Here is an 8,470-nt window from a genome sequence, read left to right as displayed (position 1 = left end):
CCCCGCGGCAGGACCCCGACCCCCGCCATGGGACCCTCGGAGGGGCGACCCCCCGCCGCCGCCCCGTCCAGGCCTCCCCCAGGGGGCCCCACTCCCGCCCGGGCCCCCCGCGGCAGGGCCCCCGTTACCCGCCCCAACGGGCCTCTGCGGGGACACCCCCCCACCGTGCCGGGCCCCACCGGGCGGGGCCGCCCCGGGACCCCCCCCGGGACTCACGCGCTGCCGGTGCCGCCGCCGCCACGTCCCCCTCCGCCTCGCGCCACTTCCGGTGCCCGCGGGGGACGACGGGAGGGGGCGGGGCCTGGCGGCTGGCGTCACGTGACGTCACGGGTGCCGGGCCGCCGCAGGGCTCTTTCCCCCCCGCGCGGTGACGTCACAGCCCCAGGCCCGCGGTGACGTCACGGCCCGGCTCTGCCCTGAGGCCCTCGGGCGGGGGCGGGGCCAAGCCCGCCCCTGGGGTAACGCCCCCGCCCGGCCCCGCCCCGCCCGGCCGCCGCCGTCCCCATACAAGGCCGGGCGCGGGGGGGGGCGGGGCCGGGGGCGGCCCCAGGGCGGCCGCAGCTAATTATAGCGACTGGGATGGGGCCCCGCGGGGCCTACTGGGGCGTACTGGGGTGTACTGGGGTATAGTGGGATGTACTGGAGTGTACTGAGATGTACTGGGCTGTACTGGGGTATAGTGGGATGTACTGGGGCATACTGGGATGTACTGGGATGTACTGGGGTGCATTGGGATGTACTGGGGCGTACTGTGGTGTACTGGGATGTACTGGGGCACATTGGGATGTACTGGGGCATACTGGTTTGTACTGTGATGTACCGGGGCATATTGGGGCATACTGGGGCGTACTGGGATGTACTGGGGTGTACTGTGGTGTAGTGGGGTGTACTGGGTCATAGCGACATGTACTGGGACATAATGGGACATACTGGGATGTACTGGGACATGCTGGGGCGTGCAGGGCTTGGGGCAGGACAGGCCACGGCCTGGGGGGGTCCCGGCAGCGGCTCCTCCGGGGGGTGCTGCCCCCCCCGGCTGCTGTGGTGGCTCCACCCGCGGTTCCCGCCGGGGGCGCCCATGACATCATCGCGGCACCGGGGCCCAGGCGTGACGTCACCCACCGCCAGGCCGTGATGTCACCACCGCCCACTCCGGGGGAAGCCACCGCTGTCAGGGTGGGGTGACCGCGGGGTCACACCCCCCCGCCCCTCCGCTGTCCCCAGCAGCCCCCCAGCGCCACACCGGCGCTGCCGCGGGGACGTGGCGGTGGCTCCCCGGGGGGGACCCGGCGGGAGGAGCGGGGGCACCGTGCGAGGCCGTGGGGGGGACGCGCGGGGGGCGGCGTGGCGGTAGCACCGGCCGCGCTGGTGCCGGCAGCCCCTGGCCCCCTGCCCGGCCCCCCCGGCCCCCCTTCCCGTCCCCGCCGCGGCCTAACGAGAAGCAGATGTGCGGCGGCGGGGGCGGGGGCCGGCGGGGGCCGCGGTGCCCGGCGGAGGCCGGGGCGCGCCACGGGCCGGCGAAGGGGCCCCGCGGCGGGCGGGAAGCGGGGGGCCTCGGGGACCCCGTCGAGGGGCAGCGGGGCCGGGGCGGCTCTGGCGGCGAGGGGCCGGCCGAGGCGCGGCCGAGGGGAGGGCAGAGCCGCCGTGCGCGCCGAGCCGAGCCGAGCCGTGCCGCGCAGAGCCAGAGCCGCGACGGGACGCGCCGCTGAGCTGGGCCGTGCCACGCCGGCCCTCGCGCCCGCCATGGCCCGCTGGCTCTGGCCGTGCCTGCTGGCCGCGCAGGCCCTGGCTGCCAACTTCCCCCCCAGGTACAGCCTCTACACCGGGGGGGCCGCCCCGCTCGGCCACGGCCAGGCCACGGCCCCGCAGGGCCCCGCCACGGCCCACGCCGCTGCCCGGGCCGCCAGCCGGCACAGGTAGGAGCCGGGACCGCCGGGACGTGCCGGGAGGGGACCCAGGTGGCCCGGGAGCCCCGGGGAGGGACGGGGGGGGAGCTGGGCGCGGCCACCCGCCCCGACGCCACGGGGGCCCCCGGCCGGGCGCCGGCACGTGCCGCGAGGGGCGAGGGGCGGCGGGCGCTGCCGTGCCGGGGGCTCCCCCGAAGCGCCTCGTCCCCGGGTGGGCGCACGTGGAGCCGCACGTGGGGCACGGCACCGGGAGGGCGAGACCCATGCCGGCAGCCGCGTGTGCCGCAGTGCCGGGGATCCCGGGGCTGGTCCTGCCGCCGCAGCCCCACGGCGGCCCCACGGCGGCCCCACGGCGGCCCCGGGGAGCGCGGCAGGACCTGGTGGGGCTGCCTGGAAAAGGGGGGACGTGGGTCGGACACCCCCAGCCCAGCCCCACAGTGCTGGGGCAGGGACGTGGCTGAGCCCTCCCCTGCGGCTTTGGGGGCACAGCGGGGTCTCCCCACAGTTTGGGGGTCACCCAGACCCACCGCCATGGCCCGGGGCCCCTCCCTGTGCGCGGGGGACACACGGCGGACTGCCCCCCAGCCCTGCGCTTCCAGGAGGGCTCCTGCCCCGTCCCGTCCCCATCGCTGGGCGGTGGGACCCCAGCACAGCCTGGGGGGGTCCCGCGGGTGGGGGGCTGAGGCAGGATGGAGGGGCTGGGAAGGGAAGGGGAAGGGGAAGGGAAGGGGGGAGGCGAGGGGGGGCCCGTCGGTCGACGCAGGAATTCCCGGCGGCCCCCGGGGAGGAGTTGGAATCCAGCCGGGGCTTGACGGGAACCAGCCGCGGCACCGCGGGCCCCCACCGCAGCCCAGCTCCCGCCGCAGGGGTCCGGGGGGGCCCCGGAGGCTCCCCATGGGGCGGGGTGGGAGGCGGGGAGGGGGGGGGAAGGTGCTCTGTGTGGGGCTGGGGGTGCTGGGGATGGGGCTCAGCTCCGGGCTCTGGGCTCAGACCTTATAAGGCTGCGCCGGGGTCCCCGCGGCCTGTGGGGCTGCGCTGGGGGTCCTACACTGTGGGGCTGGGGGTCCTGTGCCATGGGGCTGGGGGTCCCTGTGGCCTGTGGGGTTGGGCTGGGGGTCCCACACCGTGGGGTTGAGGTCCTGTGTGTGGGGCTGGGGGTTCCTGTGGTTGTGGGGCTGGGCGGGGGGTCCCATACCATGGGGCTGGGGGTTCTGTGCCGTGGGGCTGGGGGTCCCCGCGGCCTGTGGGGCTGCCCTGGGGGCCCCATGCCGTGGGGCTGGGGGTTCCTGTGGCCTGTAGGGTCGGGCTGGGGGTCCCGTGCCATGGTGCTGGGGGTCCCATGCTGTGGGGCTGGGGTCCTGTACCGTGGGGCTGGGGGTTCCTGTGGCCTGTGGGGCTGCCCTGGGAGTCCCATGCTGTGGGACTGGGGGTGTTGTGCCATGGGGCTGGGGGTCCTGTGCCATGGGGCTGAGGGTCCTGTGCTGTGCGGCTGGGAGTTTCTGTGGCCTGCGGGGCCAGGCTGGGGGTCCCACACTGTGGGGTCAGGGTCCATCACTGCTGTGGGGGGAGCAGCAGCCCCACAGAGGCACAGCAGCCGTGGGGTGGCTGAGCCCCCGCCGTGGGAACCGGGGACCCGTGGGGCAGGACGTGGGGCACCCATCCACAGGGACCCTAAACCCTGCCTGGCCACCCTGAGCCCCACGGGCAGAGCCCCCGACCCCACCGGGGCTGCCCCATGGCCGGGGGCTGCAGCTGCTCCTGCCATGGGGGGGGGGGGGGGGGGGTGAAAGGGCTTCAGCGCACAGCAGGATGCGGCCCATTAACCCCACGGCACCGGGCCGTGACGGCTGCTACCGGTGGGGCCAGAAGGGCAAGTGTGGGGAGTGCCGGGGGGGGCAGGGGGGTGCCGGGTGGGCGCCCTGACCCCTTCCCACAGGAACTGGTGCGCCTACGTGGTGATGCGCAGCGTGAGCTGCGTGGTGGAGGACGGCGTCGAGAGCTTCGTCAAGCCCGATTACCAACCCTGCGCCTGGGGGCAGCTCCAGTGCCCCCGCGTCCTGGCGTGAGTGCGGGCGGGGGTGAGGCTGGGGGGAGCCCCGGGAGTGGGGGGCCCCGGGGGGGATGCTCAGAGCAGAGCTGGCTCCGGCCACGGCCCCGCCGCTGTCCCCCCGCTGCCGCCGCCGGTGTTTATCCACCCCGGGGTCATGTTTATCTTTTCGCAAGAGCCCGGCGGCCTAAAGCGGAGCCGGGGGGTGATCGGCCCCCCCCGGCAAGCCCGGCTGGCAGCCCCCCCCCAGGCCACCGGTGGTTGAGCACGAGTCCGAGCGCGGGCTCGGGGGGTCCCAGGCCGTGGCCGGTGGTTGGTTTTACCCCCTGACGCCGCGGCACGGGGCAGAGCACGGGCAGGGAGCGGCGTGCGGGCAGGGCTGCGCCCGCTTCGTCTGCCGGGGGGGTCCCGTGTCCCCCCCCCGCCGCTGCGGCAGGGTGTCCTCTGCCCGCAGGTACCGCAGCTTCCTGCGGCCCCGCTACAAGGTGGCCCAGAGGACGGTGTCGGAGCTGGCCTGGCGCTGCTGCCAGGGCTACTCGGGCGACGACTGCGCCGAGGGGCCGGCGCCGGCCTCCCCCCAGCCCACCGGCCACCCCCGGCCCCGGCCCGGCCGCCCCACGCTCTCCGGCTTCGGCAACCCCCTCAGCGGCTTGGGGGGCGAAGGTAGCGCCGGCGGGCTGGGGGGGTAAGAGGAGGCGGGGGGGGGGACGCGCCGGTGGGGCGTCCCCCACCGTGACCCTGAGGTGCGGCCGCAGGCGGGGGGGACGCGGAGAAGGTGCTGCGGCTGGAGGAGCAAGTGCGGCGGCTGAGCGAGCAGGTGGAGGAGCTGCGGGCCGGGCAGGAGCCGTCAGCGGAGCACCCCCGCCGGACCGCGGCCGGTGGCCCCGAGGGCGAGCAGCCGGCCGACGCGGCCGCCCCGGAGGTGCGGGAGGCGCTGAGCCACGTCCAGCGGCGGCTGGAGGAGCTGGAGAGTCGCCTGCAGCGGCAGGAGAGCGGCCGGGAGCGACCGGGAACGGTGTCGAGGGGCCCGGCGTCGGAGGCGGCGCTGCGAGAGCTGGAGCGACGGCTGCAGGAGACCTGCGCGGCCTGCGCGGCCGGCACCGAGGGGCTGCGGCGGCAGGCGGCCGAGGACCGGGAACGCATGCGGGCGCTGGAGAAGCTGGTGGGCTCCGTGGACCAGCGCAACCGGGAGGCGGTGGAGACGGTGCAGCGGCACATCAGCAGCCTCAGCAGCCGCCTGGCCCCCGGCGCCACCCCGCCAGACGACCTGCACCGGCGCCTGGCCGAGCTGGAGCGGCGGCTGGACGGGCTGCCCGCGGCGGCAGCGGGGCCGGGTGGGCAGGGGCCGGTGCTGGCCCGGCGGCTAGCGGAGCTGGAGGGGCGGCTGAACGCCTCGCGGGCCGGCCCGTGGCCCCCCGAGCCGGAGGGGCGTCAGGGGGGCCTGCCGGCGCGTTTGGCCAACCTGAGCCGGGCGGTGGAGGGGCTGGTGGCCAGCGGGGCACAGCGCGGCGCACGCCTGGCCCAGCTGGAGGGGCTACTGGCCCGCTGCGGCCGGCCGTGCCCCGCAGCCCCAGAGCCGACGGCGGGCGGGCAGGACGGGCAGCTCAGCCCCCTCCTCCGGCAGCTGGAGCAGCGGCTGCAGGACACCGAGGGGCAGCTCCGGGCCCTGGGGGCCGGCGGGGACGGGCTGGCCGGGACCCTGCGGGGGCTGCGGGCGGAGGGTGGGGAGCTCCGGGAGCTGCTGGGGGCGCAGGGGGAAGCGCTGGGGCAGCTGGAGGCGGCGGGGGGGACCCTGGCAGAGGAGGTGGCGCAGCTCCGCAACCGGACGGGGCGGCTAGAGGCCGAGCTGGGGGGGCCGAGCGGCGGCCCCTGCCCCCGGCCCTGCGCCCCACTGCCGTCCCAGGAGCCGGAGCAGCCGCGGGTCGAGGCGGACGCGGGCGCGGAGGAGCCGCCGCTGGAAGGGTTCGGTGTCTTCGGGGGTGTGACGCCCTCGGAGCTGCGGGGGCTGCGGGGGGAGCTGGCGGCGGCACTGGTGTCCCTGGGCGGGCTGAACGCCACGGTGCAGGGGCTGCAGGACGCCCTGGACCAGCAAGACGCCCGGCAGCGCCAGCTGGGCGACCTCACCGACCGCATCGTGGCCGAGCTGGACCAGGCGGCGGCGGCGGCGGCGGCGCGACAAGCCGAGAGCGAGGAGCGGCTGGAGGGGCTGGCGCGGGAGCTGGCCAGGGCCGGGGGGTGCCCGGCCGGGCTGGAACCACGTTTGACCAAACTGGAGGGAGTCTGCGAGCAGCTGGAGGCCGTGGCGGGGGGGCTGCGGGGCGTCCGCGAGGGGCTCAGCCGGCACGTGGCCGGGCTGTGGGTCGCGGTGCGGGAGCTGAACGGCACGACGGGCACCCAGGCCGCGCTGCTGGAGAAGGCGCTGCAGGCCCAGCTCCCGCGCAGGATCGGAGCCCTCAACGCCAGCCTGCAGCACCTGCGCGGGGAGCTGCTCCGCGTGGCCCAGAGAGAGCCGGCCGGTGCGCGGGGGGGGCGCGCGGAGGGAGCTCGGGGGCGGTGGCGGGGGGACGCGGGGCTTTGGGGAATGGGTGTGGGGTCACCGGAGAGCGAGGCAGGGGGGTATGTGGGGTGGGGGGTACACGGCTGTGGGGCCTGGGGGTGTTGGGGTGGGGGGACACGGGGCAGCAAGAGGCGGCAGGCTGTGGGGTGTGGTGTGTGGGGATGTGGGGTGTCAAGGCACGGGGATGTGGGGACATGGGGGGTCAAGATCTGGGGTGTGGGGGTTCAAACCCTGGGGATGTGGGGGCTCAAGCTGTGGGGCTGTGGGGACATGGGGGTTCAAGATGTGGGGTGTGGGGACTCGTGCCATGGGGACGTGGGGGCTCCAGGCGTGGGGCTGGGGGCTGTGGGGTGAGGGGAAGGGCTGTGGGGCCAGGCCGGCTCCAACCCCATTCTCCTGCCAGGCCCCCCCGGCCCCCCTGGCCCCGCCGGCCCCATGGGTGAGACAGGCCCCCCCGGCCCTGCCGGGCCTCCCGGCAAGGATGGAGAACAAGGCCCCATGGGCCCCCCCGGTAAGGAGCAGCTTCCCCATTCCCCCCCATCCCCTGCAGTGGGGCAGCGCTGGCACGGCCGGACCCTGCGCCCAGGGGTCCTGCCCCACGCCGGCCCTGCAGCCCCCTCCTCCCCTTCCCTCCTAGGGCTGCCAGGAGAGAGAGGTAGGGCCGGGGGCTTGGGGGGGGCTGGGGGGCAGCAGTGGCAGCTGGGGGGGGTTGGGATGGGGCAAGGGGAGCAGGGGGTGAGGGTGAAGGGGGGGGCACGATGGGGGGACACGGTTAAGGGAGGGGGGCATGGACACGGCAAAGGGGCGGGAATGGGGGCTCGGGGGGGGCCAGGCCGGGGTGCCCCGTCCTGACGCGGTGCCCAGGCGAGGTGGGGGAGCCGGGCTCCGTACCCCGCGTCGCCTTCTCGGCTGCCCTGAGCACCCAGCGCGCGGAGCCGGGCACCGTCCCCTTCGACCAGGTCCTGCTCAACGATGGCGGCGCCTACGACCCCGAGACGGGTGGGTGCCCGTGGGGCACGGCCAGGCGGGGGGCAGGCGGGGGGAGGGGGGGGGGATGGGATGTGGGGCAGGATAGAGCTGGGGGGGGGGATGGGGCTGCAGTGGGGCTGGGGGGTGGGACGGGAGGTGGGATGGGGCTGTGGTGTGGGATGGGGCTGTGGGGCAAAGAAGGGCTGCGGCGGGGGCTGTGGGGTGGGATATGGGGCAGGGATGGAGCTGGGGGGGTGGGAGGGAGCTGCAGTGGGGGCTGGGGGGTGGGATGGGGGTGTGGGGTGGGATGTGGGGCGGGATGGGGCTGTGGGGCGTATCGGGGCTGCGTGGTCATGGCCGGCGTGTGACCCTGGGACGCACGAAGGCCGCGGGCGGCGGGGGGGGTGGTGTTGCCTGGGGGGTGGTTGCCCGGGAGTGGGGTGCCGAGGGGCGGTTTCCCGGGGGGCGCCGAGCCCGTCCCAGCACCGCCCCCCCCCCGCAGGCACCTTCACGGCGCCGGTGAGCGGGCGGTACCTGGTGAGCGCGGTGCTGACGGGGCACCGCGGGGAGCCGCTGGAGGCGGTGCTGTCCCGCTCCAACCAGGGCATCGCCCGCCTGGACTCGGCCGGGTTCCAGCCCGAGGGGCTGGAGAAGGAGCCGGGGGCGGCGCTGCCGCCCCCCCCCGGCGCTCTCGGCGTCTTCAGCCTCGTGCTGCCGCTGGCCGCCGGCGACTCCCTCTGCGTGGACCTGGTGTCGGGGCGACTGGCCCACGCCCCCGACGAGCCCCTCACCCTCTTCAGCGGGGCGCTGCTCTACGACGCCGACGAGCCCTAAAACCGCCGGGACCCCCCCCCCCGACCCCCCCACACTCCCCCCCCCCCCCGACACGGGGCTGCCGGCCAGCCGGGGGGCACAGGGGAGCCCAAGCCCCGGCGGGACCCCCCCCCCCCCCCCCCAACACCCGCCTCGTTATTTATCAGCACCCCCACA

The 8,470-nt window shown here is 76.6% G+C and overlaps 1 protein-coding gene across 1 annotated transcript; it reads left to right on the top strand.

The window, feature by feature from the left end:
* Positions 1-1,524: 1,524 nt before the first annotated feature.
* EMILIN1 (elastin microfibril interfacer 1) lies at positions 1,525-8,468 on the top strand. The gene is made up of 8 exons (XM_074861160.1): positions 1,525-1,916; positions 3,844-3,969; positions 4,409-4,617; positions 4,710-6,470; positions 6,915-7,022; positions 7,149-7,166; positions 7,376-7,510; positions 7,983-8,468. The coding sequence occupies exons 1-8, from the start codon at positions 1,744-1,746 to the stop codon at positions 8,312-8,314; spliced, it is 2,862 nt and encodes a 953-aa protein (XP_074717261.1). The 5' UTR covers positions 1,525-1,743; the 3' UTR covers positions 8,315-8,468.
* Positions 8,469-8,470: the final 2 nt, after the last annotated feature.

This window comes from Strix uralensis, chromosome 3 (genome assembly GCF_047716275.1).
Source record: "Strix uralensis isolate ZFMK-TIS-50842 chromosome 3, bStrUra1, whole genome shotgun sequence".
Lineage (NCBI taxonomy): Eukaryota > Metazoa > Chordata > Aves > Strigiformes > Strigidae > Strix > Strix uralensis.
This window is presented reverse-complemented; position numbering and strand designations above follow the sequence as displayed.